This window comes from Penicillium verhagenii (assembly GCF_028828195.1).
Source record: "Penicillium verhagenii strain IBT 33310 chromosome Unknown utg000005l_segment0_segment0, whole genome shotgun sequence".
Taxonomy (NCBI): domain Eukaryota; kingdom Fungi; phylum Ascomycota; class Eurotiomycetes; order Eurotiales; family Aspergillaceae; genus Penicillium; species Penicillium verhagenii.
In genome coordinates, this window is record NW_026643169.1 from 2283415 (window position 1) to 2304830 (window position 21416).

A 21416-nucleotide genomic window follows, 5' to 3' on the forward strand; every position below is an offset into this window, starting at 1 on the left:
AATCAAGGTTCTTAGTTATGATGCACTATTATACAGTTTGCCTTCAGCTAATGTGATCAGGCTTATTGCTGGTCAAGTTCCTTCAATCTTTTAACTAGTTTCGCTCTGAGGAATGGGCTCATTCCCAGACTGGAAATTCGAGTTAGCAACACATTCAACATAATTACTACCAGATGGTGACGGTCACTTACATTCCATCACGGGTCACAGTTCTGTAAGTGCCTGCTATAGGTCAGATAGATATCCAATCAAATGATCTGAAAGATGCTTACCACTAGACTGATATCTTCCATCGCCCCCGACAAAGTGTCCATCGGCATCCACTTCAAGACTTCCGAAGATGTCCTCGGGCCTGTATAGAGTCAGTAGTCAATTTAGTCCAACCAGGTATGCGCTCGCTTACCAGGCAATTCGCCCGAAATCAGGAGGACGTCGACTGTCTGAGACGTGAATCCAACCGCCCCGGCCAGCAGAACCAGCACCGCCCTGGCCACTGGCTCCGCCACTGGAGTCACCCATATCAGCGCGACGTTTGTTCTTCCGCCGATTACCACCCGTAAGCACACCGCCAGAGTACAGGTTAGCTCCAGACGTGGATACCATCACCTGTGCTTGGGACTGTGCTTCTGGGTCCTCGTGTGCATACGCGGAGAAGACCTCTTGAAGGATGCCTAGGAATTTGGGATTCTCGCGAAGCGAATCCGTAGTAGGTGGCAGCTTTGTTGTGATTCCAATTGCCAAGTCTTGGTTGACAGGCTCAGTTGGCAAAAGTGACAAAATATGCGATCCAGCTGCACCTTCACTGGGGAATACATACTATGCCAAGTTAATATCGGAACGAACGGGTCAATTGAACAAACACATACAATATGAGAGTTTCCCTCCAATGTGGCAACACCACGAAGCTGGATGCTTCTGCGCAAACCCCAGGCCTGCCGACCAGCTGTTCTTAAAGCGAACATTATTGTAAAGAGCTATACAATATGTTGGGTTGTAAAGAAGTGGATTGGAATTTGGATCTGACCTCATGCAGTTCCGTAGATCTAGGAAGGCGGTCACCAAGGCGGTAAATGATAGCTTGCACTTGGTCCACCTGATGGGGCTTGTTATGGAGAACTTGGAAGCGACAAAGTAGGCCGAAGTTGCGCTGTTTAATTGCAGTGTTGGTGTTGATCTCAAGAGTGGGGAGCTGTAGGTTATCAATCCTCCGCCTATTCATCCTGAAGGCCGCAATTACACATAACACCTCCGGAATCCGCTCTTGAGCGCACCAAGGATCACTGGGTTGAACTGCCCATCCCGCGCCGAAATTGCAGCTACCATAGCATATTCAGGGACTTACCGGGCCTTTACTTTGTTTGTGAGGTAAAAAGTGACTGCGCGCCTGTCATGGCAACACCTTCAGCCAAGCCTGGCGCCACGCCAACTCATCTCACTTCCTCGCCGCACCCATCCTCTGCGCCTCTCTCTCGGTCCATTGCCCACAAATCCCCTTCTACAAGAACACCGACAGCCTCCGGTCCCGGGCATACACACCAAATAAGTGTTTCTTCATCCCATCAATACGCCACACCTCTCGCCGTATCAAACGCAGTCGATGATTCCGTCAATTTCAGCTCTCCCTCCGCGTTACTTGCGCTTGGCGGTTACACTGGAATCAGCCCGTCACCAGCGGTTCACGACGCTCTTGTTGGTCACGGCATGCATGATAACGATATACAAAATTTAGGCATGCAGGGTCTTAAGCTCGGGATGGGCCGAGATAACGACCAGGAACAGAGACATCGAATTGAGGAAGTGGTGCTGTGTCTACATGCGCGCGTTGCGGGCCGGGGTGTGTCTCGGGAGGGAGTTGAACGACTGAGTCGGTTGGAAGGGTTTGAATCAATTTGGCAGGATAATGACATCAATATCGCCGGCAATTTTGTCGATCTGGAGATCGAGTTTCATGCTGGCCATGATATCGTCAAGAATGTTAGCTTGCGATATGCTACGCCAGAGTACACGGAAGGTGAGGTAAGAGGCGAAGCAACTGCGGTCTTGAAACGCAATCTAGTCCAGTCGCCCCAAGACAGTGAGACGGGAAATTGGAAGTCCCTCAAGGGCTTCCACGAGAACTTGCAGTGGCTTGCGAAATTGGATAAGCTCAGCCAGGAAGTGAACTGCTTCGAGGCGCTGGAGGGTCTCGAGGAGAATCTCAAGCGGATTTGGGTTGAAGAAAGGAAGCATAGCAAATATGGCGGAGATTATGAACATCTATGTTCTGGCATTATCGGGCGCCCAAGCATGCATAAAGGATCTCGAATTGGTCTCGGCCTGGAGTTCTGGGTCGATCAGGCCAAAGTCTTGGATTTCAAGGCAAGGAAATCACCCGACGCAATGGCAATTGATGAAGAGGCTGTCGAGATGGAAGACCAAGAACGGATATGGACTGTGATGATTGAGTGTGAAGAAGGATACCCATCCCTTCGCATTTCCAAAGAGTGGATCGGAAGCGAGGCCTTCACATCTGGAGATAAGTCCGAATCATCGCCCTCAGCTGAGACAGTGCGACATATTCAATGGCTTGAACCTCCCCAAACTATGAGACTCTCGCATGGAGACCACCCCGATCCAATGGCTCTTGATTCAAGTATGCTTGAGTCATCACCGCCAAATCGTCGCTTCGTTGCTAAGCTAGAGCCTGCTCTTGACATCCCTGTTCCCGCGGCCTTGGAAATATATCGACACCTCGGAATGCAGTTACCGCATGATTTCAAAATGATTACATATGATGGCTTGCTGGTATCAGACTTGACATCGGGTGATGCATCGCCTCAACCTGGCCGCAGAAAGCGTAGGATGTCTGTACATTCTTTTGATTCCACTGGTGGATCTTCTGTCAAGCAGCATAACTACACTTTCCAAGCATTCGAATCTGTTTCAGGCCGCAAGATTCGTGAGCTTCCATTCTCTCATCCTCGACAACTCGCCGAAATCCTTCCCGTATGTGAACCCTCAAACCTTGGCCCTTTCCAACACCACTAATGATATTTAGATATTCCGTCAATACGCTTTGCTCGCTAGTTTGATTGGTAAAGTTTTCAAAGTCCCCGCCCAGGAAGAAGCGGCCATGAAGGCAGACTTGAAAACGACACCGAGAAAATCTCCTTCCGGCTCAACTTCGGGCCTAATTTTGGCGTCAGATTCAAATCTCTTCGCTGGCTCAGAAACCATCATTACCCTCAGCAATGATGACCCTAATGAAGAGAAACTCAACATGCTGCTCAGCAACGGGTTCCCAACTGCGGACAACTCTAGCGGAATTTTCTCCTGGTCTGTTGACGGTCAGGGAAGTGACCGGCTGTTTATGACAGATGTCAAGGTAGATGTGACATTACGCACACAAATCGGACAAGCACCCGCTCTCATGTTGCTTATCACAGACCCCGGTAGAGATACCGGAAACGTCGAGAAGTTCGTACGCCAATCAGTGCAGGTTTCGCTCTGCTTCGAGGTTGGCCTTAATGGCCGTATCACCGTGGTTGACAGCTCAGGGCTTGATGCAACCAATGGTGATACCGGGGATACCGAGATGCAAGGGTCGAATGACAAGCCAAGCCTGCATGATATCCACAAAAAGATCGCCAGGGTCTTGGAGACCTCGCAGGACTTGGGTATCCTGGTGGAATGGGTCCTGCGGGAACGGCTCGGCAGCGGTTAAGGCTGAGAATGCCGGATATTCCGGGAACCCAGTGTCTAGACCCAGATGAGATGGACCTTGGGTTCCTTTGACCATTTATCGTTCAGTTTAATGTGGCACGAACTTGACCCGGAAACTAATGAGTCTCTGGTACGGTCATTGCAAGATAACAATTGCTCTGAACCCCCGATTCAGCTGCACGATTCACCCGCTCTGGCGGATAATTGCGCCAGTGATATGCTCAAGGTGGAAAACATAGCCTATGGAGGCTCAAGTTCTTATCTTAAACCCCCGAGACAGTTCATAGATTTACTTTGCAACGTGCATTGGTGGGGTTTGTGCATGCAGCGTCCTGAGCTGTGTCGCACAATGCCACAGTGTACACCCTCGCCGACTTGCAACCTCTTGCAACCTCATGCACTTCCTAAGAAGTCCCTTTGTATGGATTGAATCGACCTACATTATGATACCTATTAGTCAATCCACCCCTGATCGGCTACGATTATGAAATGCAAGTTAGTCCAGAAAACATCGTCATTTCCATATTCCGGTCTTTCAAGTTCTCCAGCCTAAATGACGTAGATTGTACAACCCAGAAAATAGCTTGAAGATTTATCTTTGACCATATTCAAATGTTAAGTCATTGTTGACCTCGCAAGTTCTCAATGTCTGTCTCGTATCACAGGATGATCGTACTTGGAAGTGGCGACATCGCACATCACATCACCATGTCGTCGCAGTCGATCCGATAGAGGTGTTTTGAGTTTTGCGGGGTGCACCTGTCTGCAGGTCCGGTTTACAGGATCATCGTCATCACCATCACCATCATCGCAAGAAGTAGGTCACCATGGATGTACAGGGTACAACATTAGATGTTGTATGAGGTATATACTCGACAACCCAATAAACACGACGCGCCAGACGCGAAAAAAAAAAAGAGCGAAAAGAAAAAAAGAAAAAGAAAGAGCTCAAAAGTAACCCCTCTTTGAACAGATCTAGAGCTGTCGACACTTGGGCATCTGGATCTAATACAGCTCGTAACGGAGGTGAAACGAACTACGAGGCACTACTTTCAGCCACTCTCCGAAAGCACCCCACCGGTTGAGGCTTTTGCGATAGCTTTGTGGTATGACATAGTTCGTTATCAGTGGATATAGCTCAAGCCCCTCATCCGAACACACTAGCTCTTTTTTTTTCTTTTCTCTTTTTTGTGTTGACATTCCAAGTGAGGCATTTAACATTAGGGCATCAAAATGTCTCGTACAGACATTTCCTTGGTGTTTTGTGTTTTGTTGTCTTTTTACCCCTGTACTCCGCCCTCGGGCCTTCGTCGAGTATTTCCAGCACAGCATTAGCAGCCGAGTTAGCATTTTTCGATATTCTTTCCATTTCACCGAACGCAAATTATATGTCATAAAAAGAAAAAAGAAAAAAAAAAGAAATCGCATTAATTGCGTTTAAACATGCGATCAGATATCCCTCTTCGCACCTCCCCAACTGGGAGATTATTACGTCTTAAGTATTGGAGCGATGACTATCACTAGTCAGCGGCGTGTGTCAAGCGACCAATGGGCCAATGAGCGGGACCCGATAAGCAATTTGATCAGCGATTCCTGTTCTTCTGGTTTGGCGTCAGGTTGGGCCGATTTCTGCATGCGATTGCAGTAAAATGCGTGATTTAAGATTCGCCAAAAACAAAAGAGAAGCAAATATCAAGTATTCGAGTTGGTTGGCCGGGATATCTTCCACGTTGCAAAGGTGCAGGAGTCGAGACTTCAGACTCAAAGTCGAGACTCTTCGGCCTGAAGGCCGGATGACTAACCCCCTGTCTCAGACTCTCAGGTGCTATTCTTATCCCTGTATAATGGAGACGAGCTGCGTACTGGCGCACAGGTATACGCGGTACGGAAGACAGGTACGGATACAGGCACTACTGCTAGTATCCGGAATATAGAAATAGATTTAGGAGTACTTGAGACAGAGGCTGTGCATGTGCAACCCCGGAGACTTGAATCTTAACGGAGTGGCCGGTTATATATGGCCAAGAGATTATTCTTAGATTATTCTTAGAAAATCTCCAGGGCTGACAGAAGTCGGGGAAATAAGGGTTCTAGCCACTAATCCCTTCCTGAACCTCCCGACCTTAACTCGTCGACGAAAATACGGGGGAAAATGGGAGATCTTTCTGTCGCCACTTTTTCGTGCATGTATAAAATCTATTTCACTTAACGTTCTTTCGCTTTTTTTTCCCTTAATCTTTTTTTTGGGACTTTTCAAAAACCTCCAGTTCAGATTTTTCTCGCTTGATCTTCAACATTCTTTGCTAAGCACACAAATGAATCCAAAAAGCGGATATCTTTACATAACATTAGCCGAGCCCTGATAAAAGAAAAGAAAAAAAAGATAAAAAAGAACAGATAATTAAATAATCAAAACCATAAATATTATTATATTATTCCATATTATTCTCCCAAAATGAAATCTACGCGACGCGTGACTCAATTTACAACCGCAAAACCCAGAAAAGGCAAGCAAATGCAGAAATCCATGGCCGGTGTCGGGGCGGTTCTCAGACGACCGAGGCAGCTGATTGGTGTGTAGACGGAGGTTTCGAGAACGTTTTGCCACGCTCCACTTGAGCCAGGACTGTGACTTGATCGATCCCAGTCCCGGCGTGGCTGGGTTCTCCAGTTTCGATGGGGTTTTGCGGATCTTTGTATTTCCAAGGTTCGTACCAGGAGTACCGTGGAGTATCCGTGTATGAAGAGTGTATGATTACCGGTCAACCGGGGAAGAATCATAGTGTATCATATTTATCATGAGTTGGATAGAGATAGCAAAAAAAAAAAAAAAAACTGATCGCTTGCTTTATCCGAGATGGATCTTGATGGATGTTCTGACCTAGTTGGGGTTTGGCGGGTTTGCCGCTGCAGGTACGGTGCTTTTCTTTTATCTATTGGAACTATTCTATAAAGAGAAGTGGTTTTTACTTATCTTGTCCACGCGGTACGAGATAACGAATGGCGCAATTGTCATTAGTATGTATCGAATACTCCAAGCTATACTTCGTAGGGCTTTCAATGATACACCGTTCACCGCATCTTGTATTTGATAGTGAAAAAGAAAAGAAAATCAAAAATCAAAAATCAAATTGGAATGGAAAGGCAACCGTTTCAAACATTTCTTGTGTACTAGTAGTTTGCTTTTTTCCATCAATCTAGAACTTGGCTACGCGGATCACTGGGGCCGCAGAGCTGAGCTATCAATCCTACATGTACTCTACAGAAAGTATCTGTACGCAGTATGGAGTACTCAACTAATACATATGCACGCCTTGACCAACAAGGATCTGAGCAATTGCTAACTACCATTAGCAACAATCTCCCTAATGATATAGCATTTTTAAAACCTGCGATACGCAAGGATCTCTTGTCAGATGAGCATGTGTGGGTGATCAAGCCGGGGAGAACACTCCCCCGGACCCTTCCCGCTCGGGATTAAAGACAAGCCAGACGCGGGGGGGTCGTTCAGCGCCTCGGGAACACAGAGCGCGGGGCCGACCAGATCTGGGAAGCAGATGCGCGCAAGGTGCACATGGCATCTTGTTCCTTTTTTTAATCAAAAAAAAGAAGGAAAATAAAATCACATCCGCTCCAATTGATAGCCATTGATTTGACAGGTCCTAAGCAGGGCGTTCCTGGGTGTTATCGGTCCAACGGGAGGGGAGGGATAGGATGCTGATTACTGGGGCTAATTACAAGGCCTGACCGCTGATTGGGCATACATGGAGGTTATCAAGAGTGTATCAAAGGAAATAAAAATAAAAATCATAAAGAAGCAAAGAATATAATCTATAATCTATAATCTAAGTTGTAGGTAGAGAAGGCGTTTTAGGTGGCGGTCTATTATCTGCATGTGTACGGAGTATTGATAGATACGAGAGACAAGAGTGTTGTATATTTATACGTGGATATAGAAATATAGAAATGCACACAACCGAACATGACGGGGAAAACCAGGCATTTGCAAAAGACGGGGAAAGGATCATTGTTGAAACCTAGGCTAATTTGAAGAATCAATCCACGGCATATGGAAATGCATAGCGGAAGATCTCTTTTTTTTCTCTTGTGATTCCTAAAGATCTCGGCGACGACCGGCACCGCAGCTTGTATGATGCGACGATGATGACACAAGAGTGGCGTTGATCGGTAAATAGACGGTCAAGTCCCGGGTTGTTTTGCGCTTGTCTCGCTTGGACTTGGAACATGTACTTTGTTTTTCGAAAGGATTATTGAATCCTGGCAAAAAAAAAAGAAAAGATGCATCACAAGAAAAGAAAAGGGTCATGCGTATGGTTTCCCCAACGACCTCTTGAGAAGAATGTTCTACAGTATGAGGCACTTTGTCGGTAACGAAATGGATGAAAATTACGAATACCAGGAATACGGGTAGGATCCATACCGCTAGTCCGGATTGGAACTGATCCACGCCTTCATGTAATTTAATGTTGATTTTTTTTTTGATTTTTTCTGCTTTTTTCTGCTTTTTTCTGCTTTTTTCTTTAATCATTTTTCCCTGCACGTACTTTCCTTGCTCCCCCACTTCCCAAAAAAAAAAGAACTCACAAGGGCGTGACTAAATTTAAATCTTTATCTTCGCTCCTTTCCCCTTCTTCTTCTCCCCCCACCATCCATCTAAAAACTCCCCTCTTTCCTTGGATTTTCCATCCATCAGTTTTGTGCTTCTTTGTCTTCTACATCCTTCGGGATTCCTCTTAAACAAAAAAACCTCAAAACCCTCTCTTGCTTGCTTGCAAGCTATTTACACCTGTTTTAATCTCACACATTTCTCATAATCATTCATTATGGTACGTGTCATGCCAATGACTCATTTCCCTTGAGAAACCACCTTGCTAACATCTCTCTTCCTCTCAGGGTGCCGATTCAACAGTCATCTCCAACACGGAGAATGTGCGTTTGACTCTTGCTGCTTTGAATTTCCACAATGGCGATTAAGCCATAGGGGAAATGTACATACTGACTTGCCTTTGGGTATTTAGCTCATGAAGTACATGTCTCTTGACCAGCGCGGTCAAGTGCAGGCTGAGTACATCTGGATTGATTCCGTCGGTGGCACTCGCTCCAAGACCAAGGTACGTGTTTTGATCTTTTTTTTTGGTGTCTATACACAACTCTTCCGATTGGGCCTCTTCTATTTTTCGCGGGGTCGGATTGGTTGCTTTTGCCATCGTTATCGCTCGATCGAACTCGATAAGCCCTGTGCACGGGGTACCCGATCGCGCAGCACGCGACGCCTGCAACTATCCGCATCACGTGAAATAGAGGGGCTCTTCAGCTCTCCGAATGCCTGAACAGAAAAAAAAAAATACTAACGATGTCTCTTCCTTAGACCCTTACCAAGGCCGTTACCAGCGTTGACGAGCTCCCCGAATGGAACTTCGACGGTTCCTCCACCGGTCAGGCCCCCGGCGGTAACTCCGACGTCTACCTGCGCCCCGTTGCCATCTTCCCCGATCCTTTCCGCCAGGGTGACAACATCCTCGTTCTCTGCGAGACCTGGGACTCCGATGGAAGCCCCAACAAGTTCAACTACCGTCACGAGGCTGCCCGTCTCTTCGAGACCCACGCCAAGGAGGAGTTCTGGTTCGGTTTGGAGCAGGAGTACACTCTTCTCGGTACCGATGGTTGGCCCTACGGATGGCCCGCCGGTGGTTTCCCCGGTGCCCAGGGTCCTTACTACTGTGGTGTCGGTACCGGCAAGGTCTACTGCCGTGACATCGTCGAGGCTCACTACCGTGCCTGCCTGTACGCCAACGTCAACATCTCCGGTATCAACGCTGAGGTCATGCCCTCCCAGTGGGAGTACCAGGTTGGCCCCGTTCCCGGAATCGAGAGTAAGATTTCCACTTTTTTTCCGCCTAACATCTATGTTATATATATAACAAGACAAGAGAAAACTGACCATATATAGTGGGTGACCACCTCTGGATGTCCCGTTTCATCCTCCACCGTGTCGCTGAGGAGTTCGGTGTCCGTATCTCCTTCGAGCCCAAGCCCATCAAGGGTGAGTGGAACGGTGCCGGTCTTCACACCAACGTTTCCACTGCTTCTACTCGTGCCGAGGGTGGTATGAAGGCCATCGAGGCCATGATGAAGAAGCTCGAGGCCCGTCACGTTGAGCACATCGCCGTCTACGGTGAGGGTAACGAGGAGCGTCTCACTGGTCGCCACGAGACCGGCAGCATTGAGAAGTTCTCATATGGTGTCGCCGACCGTGGTGGATCCATCCGTATCCCCCGCCAGTGCGCCAAGGACGGCAAGGGTTACTTCGAGGATCGTCGCCCCGCCTCCAACGCCGACCCTTACCAGATCACCGGTATCATCGCTGAGACCCTCTGCGGTGGACTCTAAAGATTGAAATCATTTTAGCGCTCCGATACCCTCCGGCATCAACTGGGAGTTCGGACCATGAGAGCGGCCTGACTGCGTGAGGGAGCCATAGAATTATTATCCTGTGTCTCTCTTTTCCTTTCCACATTTTACCCTACCTGCGTTCCTGAACCCGAACTATTCTACTCTCGGCGCCAGAGTCCGCCTCCTGCGTTCCCACATCCTCTCCCTCTTGCACTTGCCGAGTCTCCTGTTTTTTTCTTGTCTTGAATCGCCCTTTTCCTGGGTTTATGTGTGAAACGTACAATAGCATAGAACCATTATATGGATGGAAAACCAGCCATCGTTTTGACAACCATTCAGGCTCCTCAACTCCTTTATCCAGTAGTATCAGTACTGTATTTGTCTTATTCCACCTCGACTTGTAATACCTACTACCCAGACAGTACCTGGCCGCCACATTTGGGATTGTGGTGTCAATTTATGCATCTTGAATAATGATCTGCAAAATCACATCTTTCATCAAGGTCTTTCGCCATGATACTACCTAAGCAGCTCCACATTCTTAATTCAACGTACATGTCTCATCTCATATCCTCCGGCTAAATCCTAACTCCGTTGATCATGGTGGCTTGCACGACCCCACACTCACACAATATGGGGTCGGTTCCCTTCCCGCCTCCACACTCTATACAAGGGTACCGCCTGTGGATGGCCAACCATCTTTCCTCGCGTGTCCATTTCCTACTTACGCCTAGCTTCTTCCGACTAGCAAGTACTGTATCATCGTTGAATCTGAATATTCTTAGCATATAGTCTCATGCCCAGAGCCTTCATATATGAATGAGTCTGTCCTAGGCATGAAGTCGAGTCATGAGGCTCTACACTACAGCAGAACATGACTCGTAGCAATACCAGACAAGTCAGCACTGGCAGTTCGCGTTCGATAAAAGGATAAAAGTCAAGCACCGGACGCAATGTGGAAAACTTGTGCCCATCTCTTGTTTGCGCATCTTGTCAGTCCTCCAAGCACAAATACTAGCGTGTGAAACATCACTCGACTCCATTCCACAATCTACCTGAGTTTAACAATGCACTGACGCTAGGTAATTAGTACTCATGTGTTACTTTGCATTTTATTTCCCCCTGATTGTCTACACTCGTGAAAATAATCTCTTCCGCACATCTCAGTATACAAGAACCAACCAATATCACATCTCTCCAATGCCAAGATATAACAACCCTAAAGCAACCTAGCTAAAACAAGGCCACCCAATCAACAAGCAAAGCTACACGAAGTCCATGCAGGGACTCAGCTAGACACAAGTCCTCGTGCATTAGAATTCAGGGACTATAGTCCCTGGAATAGAGTTTCTCTCGTATTCGGGCTGTCTGAATTAAGCCCAAGCCCACGCCCAAGGCTCACGGGACGGCACAGGTCCTAATTTTGAAATTAAGCCCTAAGTTCCATGGTTGTCATCGCGAATATCAACAACACTAATTCATACAGTGCACGTAGTAGGATCGGGACGATCAATTACCAGTAGGGGTCTGGCCTTGCGCTCTACCACAGCCCTACATACATGGTTATCTGCTGCTCTATTCAAATGTTGCTAAGCCTAGAGATATTTTCCGCTGCGCTGTACACCTGCAGAGCGGCTCGAGTCCGTGCAAAGTTTATTACCTCGTATTGTTGCAACAACAATATGCCATCGCGAGATCTGGGCATCGCCGAGCAAAGTATAATTCTGGGGTCCAATTCTTCTCATGCGAGTGTCTAGTGGTTGCGGTGTACCTTTATCCCCCTCTTTTATTATCTAGCGAGGCCAGAAACAGAATATACCTATATATAAGCCATGCACCCAAGTGTGTGTGTGCTCCCATATTTGAATTCAGCACACCTAGTCCTTCCCAAACGCTTCTTTGAAAGGTTGAGTATAGTATTTTGAGGGAGGATACTAGGGCTCTTTATCCCGCCTGAAGTGCCATCATATCAAAAATCCTACAACTCAACTGGAGAGAATGCTGTTCCCACTAAAAGCATCAACCCTCCTCACCCTCCTCCTCTCCCACCCACCACCCACTCATGCCTCTACCCCCCTACCCCAAACCCAACCCCGTCTCCTCTCAAACGGCACCTTCAACCTCGCCCAGTCAGCCCTGAGCACCACCCCCAACACCAACACCAACCTGCTAAGCCGCGACTACTACACCTGCCCAAACGAGTACTCAGCATGCAGCACCGACTCCTCCACCTGCTGCCCCGCCGGCAACGGCTGCTGCAGTAACGGCTACTGCGCCGACCCCGGCGCCACATGCTGCACCGTCGGAACGTGTCCTAGCGGCTGGAACTGCTGCGGCAATGCCGGGTACTGCTCGCCCGTCGGGGGCCAGTGCTGCGAGGGCGGCTACTACTGCGATGCCGGGTACCAGTGCAAGATCTTCGAGGGCGAGAAAGTGTGTTGTCCGGCGTCTGGGTGCGCGGGCTCGGACGGGTCGGGCAGCTTGGGTAATACGGTGGGTGTTGGGGCGGGTGGGGGAGCTGCGGCGCCTACAACAACGACGACGACAAGTGTGGCTGAGGCGACGGCGACGGAGCCGGTGGTTGTGCCTGGGAGCACTACTAGTTCTAGTTCTAGTTCTGCTGGGTATACGGCGACGGCTGTGGGCGTCGAGTATGAGTACTATTATACGACGTATTACTGGTGAGTAAATGGATGGATTGGAGTCATTTCACTTTACTGGGGCAGAGGGTACGGTGCTCATGCTGAGCTTGTTTCTTGTTTCTTGCTTAGGTCCTACTGGGTCTACTTCTGGACTTCGTATTCGCCTTATACGGTGCAGACGGTTACTTCGACGGAAACCACCACCACGACGGTCTGGTCGGTTTATGCGGCTGATAATGCTGAAGCGAGTGAGTCGTTCTCGAACAGCGTTCTTCTCAACTCCCCGACTGCGCCGTATACGGCTACGTACTTGGAGAGCTCGACTAGCCCGGTCCCTGTTGCGACGGGGGCTGCGGGTGTCCCGACTGCGACGTATGGGGGTGGTCTTACTGTGGGTACGGGTGCTGCGAGTGGGAATTCTGTTCGAGTTTGGGTTCCTTGGGTATTTGCGATGTTTGGTGTCTTGATGGGCGCGTTGGCTTTTGGGCTGTGAGCTTTAGTATGTGTATATGGCAGATATTGATTAATGAGCGTTTAGGAAAGGTGATTTGAAGTCTGATATGAGGTAACTGTTTATTCTGGATTTTAAATTAGTATAGGTGGTGTGATTAGGCAAGCGAGAAAACAATGTAATTGTTCAGAAGGTCCTACACTTGAGAAAAACACAGGGGAGAAAGAGAAGGGAAGGAAAGAAGAAGGAAAGAACTACCTTAAGTACCTGAAGGTTGACAACAACAGGAGCCAAGACTAGGCTCCATCCGGAAATGGCAGAACCTGTGGTGTTGAGACGGCCAACCTGCAGGACTGAACAAAGACTGTTGATATGTGACACCTGCAGTATCAATATGTGACAGGTGGCATGAAGAAATCTTGCCTTTGAGATAGCTTTTACGTCGTAGTATGAAACCTTACCACATGAAGCATTTGAAAATCGCGAGGTCGCTTTACGAGTAGTAAGCTACAAGTCAGTTACAAGTAAGCAAACGCCCAAAATTATACCAGTCTTTCTGCATTTCTTTCTGCGCTAAGGCCGCCCAGGCCCCTCAGGGAACAATCACAAGTGACAAGGCTACCCTGATCTTTATGGCAAATCCCTTCAATACAGGCTTGTTCCGTGATATAAATTGGTTTTTGGCCCACCTGCAAGGTTTACTTTCTTCACACATACGATTATATAAAAATATATATGTTGAGTAGCACTTGAGTAGTACTTAACAGACCTTCTCTTTCAAAATACCACTAGTCCACTGTGTGCTTTGAACCCTTGATCTGTCTTTAAAATTCTCAACTTCTCAACACCAAACCCTTTTCATATCTCAAATTGTCATGATTCAATTCTTACACTGGCTTCTCAACCTCAACCCTGACCTTCGGTCTTCATCTTTTGTCCTCCCTCCACCTCCCTGACCTTCAGTCTTGGTTCTTCCTCCTTCCTGCACCTTCCCGACCTTCGTTCTTCGACCTTCGACCTTCGTTCTGTGTCCTTCGTTCTTCGTTCTTCCTCTTTCCTCCACCTCCCCGAACTCCGAAGAAACATACCAGAAAAACACATAAATAGCCCAACTCCCTCCTCCCTTTCAAATATTTCAAACACAACCAAAGCTTGGAACCCACACAAAAGGCAATCAAGCCTTCCTCAGAACCTTCTCACCCAGAAACAAATGCTTCACTCTCATCTAAGACAGAGGACCAACCCATATTTCTAAAAACACATCGCTCATCAACTTGGGCCTCCCCTCTGCAACGACATAGTGCATTCGAACTGTGCATAATGGGGAAGATTAGAGATTATTCTTTGGGGCCTAAGCTCAGAGAGGACATCTCCGAAACAATCTCTCATGGGTCTCAAAATTCACAGCTTTCACGTCAAAAAGGCGAAAAGAAGAGCAGCTGCGAGAAATCTGGCAAGATTTCTAGCCATGGACAAAAACCCTCAGAAGATGAGCTAGGCCATGGCCAGCCCACAAACTACACGATCAAGCACTTGAGGGTATTATTGGGAACCATTGCTTCCTTTTCCGATCTTCCTTATCCATTCCCATTCTTGCCAATGGCAATCAGACCATTGGCAATTCAGCTATTGAAGAACCAATGGAGAATGCGAGAGACATCAATGAGGACCATATGAGGATGCAAGAATAGCAGCTCATGGTTTCCCATGCAGGAAGACCTTAAGTTGGTCGTTGAAAAATTTGACCTGGATGTGATCTAAACATCAATCAAATCGATTACTCAGTAAGTGGACTTGCCTTGAAACCTTTCACTTCAGAGCAAGACTTGCCCGAGCAACGATTTCCATTTTCCAAAAACAACAATCTCGATACTGTTACGCAAAGTCATCTGGCAAAAGATGTTTTGCGAAACTGCGGCAATTGCCACTGGAGAGTTGGCCAATGAAGTCGTTTTCTTACGAGTTTTTCCGACCTCGGCTTTCATATCCTTGGAAAATCTCTCTTCAGGCCACGATGAATATGCAAGTGTCGATGCACTTCCATACTGCAGAGAAAAACCCATCACAATTCAATCTCGCTCAACAATTTCCCAAATTATCAACGACATGGGGAGTGAGCTAGATGCATCTCGGGCAGAAAAGTGAACCAGCCGAAGGTTACCACAAGTCCTAAATCATGGGACTCAAAATTCAGTACTCATGTCACTCAAGCCCTCTACGGATTTCTCGCTACCTACTTCGTGGAGGAGGAAGGCCTGAGAAAATCCAAAAGCGGGAGATAAACCAATTCGAAAAGTTCAAGAAACGGAGTTGATGAACCGCTATGCCATAAAACGACAGGTCTTATCCAAAGTCTTCCCAAGATACCGGCATTTAATCGATAATGTCTCGACTTTTTTCATCCGCAAAATTACACCATTGACTAAGGATCGGCTCGCACGTTGTGAGTCTTACAATCACGGCTAGCACGATTCTGCGGCCTGCCCAGGACGTCGGAGACGAATGACTCGCGTCCACCAACCATTCCGAAAAGGGAGCAGCCAACCCGGCCATCATCGCAAGACGCCGTGGCCATGACCGGATTCCCTACAAAGAGACCCATACATCAGAACTATATATTTATATACAGGTAAGAGCAAATCCGCATCATCCGGTTATCACCGACCCTCCTTTGATGAGATGCTAACAAACTATTGATTCAGCGGAAAGCAAACAGGGAGCAAGATATCTATCTGCTCTCACCTCTCATTTCTTGTCAGTGAGAAATTTCCTTGAACACGAGGATCATCCATAAATCCTTGCCATTCTCGACGGCGGGCCATGAATGTGTATGGTCCCTCCCTCTTTCCTGGGCAGTTGATCATTTTCGAGCTTGGCCTTCTTGGTCGGATATCGTCGGTGTGTTCATCAAATGCTCTGGCTCAACATAATTCGGCCATTTCAGACACGAACACCATGGATCTCAAAGACGCGGATATATTCAAGTTTCGTCAGAACCAGCACAGATTATCTCGTGGGGTTTTTCTCGCAATCTGCTGGTTTATTCGGCCAGGCGCGTTTAACAAGCGAAGACGGCCCCTCCAACAAGTGAAGACATGTTCTTCAGAGCGTGGTTCGACAAAATGCAAGGGAATGTTGCCGAGCTCGAAGAAGCCGCATGTGGTTTCCGTGGGAAACACCCTGAACTAGACAGCTTCGAGGTTTCTGCTGCCATTTTGAGGTTGTTGGAAGGTCTCGCTAGTTCATTGGCGATTACTGCTCTTCAAAGCTGCCAAACACTACACAGCTTTTGAGACCAGCATTGAAACCCATGGTTGCGTGTTGGCTCTGACAATACATTGAGATTTCTACAAAACTGCCGTTCTCTTGTCACTCTTGTCACCGACAAGAATAGTGATATTACGGCAAAGGAGCACGCACTGCTTGCGCTGGATACCGCGCGCAAAGGAGAATTCTGGATCAAATGCCGGTACATTGCGAACTCCGATCAGAACGACCTGCCAACGCTTCACTTCAATTTAGCCCTTGGGTCTAGTTGAGTTCTTCATTGAAAGAAATAGATTATTTTTTTTGCTCCACAACTTTGACGAAACTGCCGTTCTCTTGTCACTCTTGTCACCGACAAGAATGGTGTTATTGAGGCAAAGGAGCACGCACTGTTTGCGCTGGATACCGTGCGCAAAGGAGATATCTGAATCAAATGCCGGTACATTGTGAACTCCGATCAGAACGACCTGCCAACGCTTCACTTCAATTTAGCCCTTGGGTCTAGTTGAGTTCTTCATTGAAAGAAATAGATTATTCCTTTTTCTTCACAACTTTGAAGTTCACGCTGGAGATTGAGCGCAGAAACTGGAAACGGAAGCAGGTTTTCAAAATCCAGCATAATCAGGCCTTGTTTGCCCTGCCGGGTGAATAGCCTCTTTCATCTTGGAGATCTGGAGGATGATGATGATGAGAATAAGTTCATCTTATAAACAAGTTCCATCCGTGATGAAACAAATTGGGAAGATCTACACGACAGAAGGGGCGGATACGGTGCTCAAGAAATCACCGAGACAAAACAATACAGCCTATTTTCACAAGACCTCATTTTCACGGGGCAGGAAATCACAAGTCACCTATCTAGGAGGCCTTTTTCTCCGTTCTTCACTTTTACGGTCAGCATGACATCTCAGCTTCAAGAGGCGCTTTGCAAGGCCAAGCACAGCAGGATGAGCTTGTCCTAGGGTGCCAAAAGATATGGAAGCTGAATCCGAAGGACAAGGAAACAGACACTCACATTGTTTCCAAGTGCCTGTGTTTCCGAAGAAACCACTGCAATGTAATTTGGCATGGACTATTCAGATACTCTCGAGAGCTGTACACGATTTGGATACAAGACATCTTTCTCGCTCGTTACAGATATCTGAAAAGAGAGATACCAGCAACGTATCTTGTCGATCAAAACTACACGACAGAGTCATGAAGGCCTGCTTTCCGCAAATTCGGCTTCGTGAAGAATGGAGCTAGGAAGCCTAGCGGCCATTGAAAGAATAACGGAAGACCATGACAATTTATTGCTCTCTGGGGTATTTTATCTTGAATTTCATCAATCTCAACAAAAATTTCATCTTTCTCAATTTTTATCATGATTCTGTTGGTTGGCAGATTCGAAGTTCCTCACGCAGGCTTTTGTGGGCGTTTTCTTCGGCAATGTTGACTGGCTGGTAAGATTCCCTCATTCCACGCCAACACTACAAACATCATGCCGCCAGTCCAAGTTGGAAATCCTGGGAGGAATTTTGCGCTCTGCAGGATCATCATCTCAAAGAATGTTTCGGTGTGGTCAATCAAGACAACCTGGATGATGTGGGAATGCTTTACATGAAGATGAAGCAAACGAACGCTTCGCTGAAAAATCTACTCGGATGGGAGGCTGCCTGCACTATCAGAATTTCTGAAGTTTCTGAAGGAAAACCACCCATGCAAAATGCCATGGCATGCTGTGGTATTATGTGATTGGATACCAGGTCGGAGGTCAGGTCTGCCTGTGCCTGCGTCTGTCTACGACGAGCCTCTCCTGCGACGCTTGGCGGAAGGAGCTGTGGTTAACTCAATCGATAGCAACGCAAAGGATGGCACTGCGGTCTCAACATGATGTTACGCCTCGCGTCCAAGGCGAAGGAGCTCAGAGCAGAGCAGCCGATGCAACTCCCTGGCGACTCATGCAGAATGATAGCAGATATTATGACCAACGGATCGCTCCTTTATCTATTGACCACACTCTGCCTCGATGTCAGAAATCGCAAGTTAAGCCGAATTCTTACAACAGTGACTTTCAAGTATAACTTTCAGAGCGAATCACGAGGACGGGCCAAGCGGCAGAGTCTAGCGGGAGCAGCTCACACCACCCCGAGCAAGATTCCTAGACTAACCAGTACGTAATCTATGTCCGCTGGGTGATCAAACCGGTTCGTCGCAGACAAGAAGAAGACATCTTCGCCAGACGACTACCACAGTGATTGCCAGTTCACGCTCCCGATGGGTACATTTTGTCATGTACGAGCAGTGTTATGGATCTGCTTAGGATCACAGCAGATCCTCAGAATATGAAGGATTTTCGATACTCCTCCGACAACGGAGTATATCGATGTACCGAATGGGGAATCACTTGACCAAGTTCAGAGTGGGCCTCATGACTTTTCTTTTATCGCATGACTTTGATTCCAAATTTTCTTCTTATCCTGTTTGTCTGTCCATCTTTTCGCCTACGAGGAGCTTCCCGGCTATAAGCATGATTATGAATGGAGGCACCTGGGAGGCTGAGGTTGACCGAATACCATTTAGTTCTGTCGTTATCAATTCATACCAGATCATATCCATTAATTCAACGTCCCCATTGTATTTATTTCTATACCAACTTCATACAGGTCGTATATGGTTGATCCAAGTAACCGGGCGAAGACGCAGTCCTCGAGCCCGGCCACAAACGATCTTCTGTGAGAAGGGGGTATTTATGCAGATGGGTATAAAACAAAAGTAAAGCCAGAAAACTACCCTAGCCGATCTGGGATCGATATCGAACATGCATGCATGGCTGGGAAAATAGGTTCTCCAGTTTCATGAAGCAGTGTCATCGACTCATCGCCGATCATAGCGGTTCCGTGCCAGCAGAATTAGAAACACGCATCCAGAGCAAAAGGGGAAATATGGAGAGGAACAAAAGAATGGAAAAGAAAGGAAATAAATAGTTCGTAAAGCCATTCGGTCAATATATCAGTGATAGGTCGTTTGCTTTTCGCACCGCAATCCCACTTTAACTGCTGGTGGAGATGCGATCCTGATGGTTCTCAATATGAGCACCCTTGCCACTTTCCATGTGGCCACTGGAAGCGAAACTCTTGCCGTGTTTCTCGGAGACATGGCTGGCACGACGGAGATGCTCCTCTGTATCCTGGTAATTGATAAGCAGCTCGCCATTCTTGCCGTACCGGTGAGGTGTGTTTCGGGCGACAGAGACAACGTTGAAGACGCTGGTTGTCTTCTGGAAGATGCCGTCCATTTCCTCCAGGGATCGGTAGGCCGTCTCGGGGTAGAAGAAATAGACCACCGGGAAGATGAAAGCGTTGATGACGGCAAAGATAATGTAGGTTTTGTATCCGATGTTCTCAAACGCCACGGGCGTGATCATGACGACCAAGAAGTTGAAGATCCTAAAGGGAAATCAGGTTAGTTGTCGTGCCAAGAACAGACAGACTTGCATGGATGGAGTAACGAGTTACAAGTACTTACCAGTTTGCGGATGTGGAGAGGGCGTTCGCAGGAGCACGAATGCGCAGCGGAACAATCTCGGCCGGGTATAGCCAGGTCATACCCAACCAACCCCAAGCGAAGAAAGTGTTAAAAACAAACAAGAACACTGCCGCAGCGATACCAGCCTTGCTCTTATTTTCTCCCGTGAAGCTAGTGCAGATGGCCAGTACGGCCATTGAAACGGACATGCCGGCAGCACCAACCAGCATCAGACTGCGACGGCCCACCTTTTCAATAATGAAGATCGGGACGAGCGAGGCAAGGAAATACTCGGTACCATTACACGCGGCCATAATTCTTGCCGTGAGCCCATCCATACCAATGGAGTTCTCGTAGATGGTAGCCGCGTAGTAAGTGATCAAATTGATACCGGAAATCTGCTGGAACATCTGGTTGACGTAGGCGAGAACGACACGGTGCAGATGGCGGTTCTCGTCCATCGTGCAGAGATCCCTGAAGCTGACCGTATCCGCGTCCAGTACTGCATCCTTGATAGCGGCGAATTCGGAGTGGATGTATTCGTCGCCTTCGGGTAGATCCAAGATGGCCGATAACACTTCCATTGCCTCTTCCTCGCGGCCTTTCATGATCAGCCAACGAGGGGACTCGGGGAGGGGGAGTACGCAGGCAAGAATGACGAGCGTGAAGAGATTCTGGAAGGCGATGGGGAATCGCCATGCCACGGAGCTGGGGTCCAGGAAGGAGAATCCGAGATCGATCCAGTAACTGATGGTGATTCCACCGGCGATCAGGGCACCTTCTAACATGACTAGCGGGCCGCGGTGGTGGGACTTGGAACACTCGGACTGCCAAGTTGCTATATGGGAGAGTCAGTGGTTATGCGCTTGAGTTGAATGATTGCATGCGGCTGTATAGTACTTACGGACTGTCGAAGTGTTCATGCCATTGCCGATACCGGTGATGACCCGACCGGCGATCAGATGTGGGAGGCTGTATGCACAGGACTGGAGGGTTGCGCCAATCACCATGATAACGGAGCCAGTGAAGATAGTCTTGCGACGGCCTAGGTAGTTGCCAATCCAGATGCAGAAGACGGCGCCGAAGAAGCAACCCAAGTTGTAAGAGGCGACTGTGATACCCTGCACCGTTGAACGATTGCTTTTCTGAGCTGAATTTAGGCCCAATTCGGCGGCCTTTGTGGTGTCAATTTCAGGAAATGTGGTGATAAATGAGTTTAAGGTCAGTAGACCTCCCATAACACCCCTAATCAGTTAGTTAATAGACCGTCAAGTTTGAACATCGAAGTAGTAAGTTGAACATACTGGTCATAACCAAAAAGTCTAAAGGAATCATGTTAGCCACAGAACAGCATACCAAGATAATTGACCAAAAAACATACAAGAAATCCAGACCAGCAATAATACTGATCATAATATTTAGGGATCCACCCC

General features: G+C 47.7%; 4 protein-coding genes across 4 annotated transcripts; 3 read left to right on the forward strand and 1 right to left on the reverse strand.

Moving 5' to 3' along the window:
• Positions 1–62: 62 nt before the first annotated feature.
• On the reverse strand, positions 63–962 carry N7466_004384 (uncharacterized protein; the record flags this gene model as incomplete). Its single annotated transcript, XM_057163781.1, has 5 exons — positions 63–129; positions 192–222; positions 273–352; positions 404–816; positions 867–962. 5 exons carry the CDS (start codon positions 960–962, stop codon positions 63–65), a joined length of 687 nt encoding a protein of 228 aa, XP_057022462.1.
• Positions 963–1389: 427 nt separating this feature from the next.
• On the forward strand, positions 1390–3703 carry N7466_004385 (RNA polymerase II mediator complex middle subunit MED1; the record flags this gene model as incomplete). The annotated part of the gene is made up of 2 exons (XM_057163782.1): positions 1390–2985; positions 3038–3703. The coding sequence occupies 2 exons, from the start codon at positions 1390–1392 to the stop codon at positions 3701–3703; spliced, it is 2262 nt and encodes a 753-aa protein (XP_057022463.1).
• Positions 3704–8546: 4843 nt separating this feature from the next.
• glnA (glutamate--ammonia ligase) lies at positions 8547–10113 on the forward strand (the record flags this gene model as incomplete). The annotated part of the gene is made up of 5 exons (XM_057163783.1): positions 8547–8549; positions 8617–8652; positions 8742–8834; positions 9092–9596; positions 9674–10113. The coding sequence occupies 5 exons, from the start codon at positions 8547–8549 to the stop codon at positions 10111–10113; spliced, it is 1077 nt and encodes a 358-aa protein (XP_057022464.1).
• Positions 10114–12114: 2001 nt separating this feature from the next.
• N7466_004387 (uncharacterized protein) lies at positions 12115–13251 on the forward strand (the record flags this gene model as incomplete). The annotated part of the gene is made up of 2 exons (XM_057163784.1): positions 12115–12797; positions 12888–13251. 2 exons carry the CDS (start codon positions 12115–12117, stop codon positions 13249–13251), a joined length of 1047 nt encoding a protein of 348 aa, XP_057022465.1.
• Positions 13252–21416: the final 8165 nt, after the last annotated feature.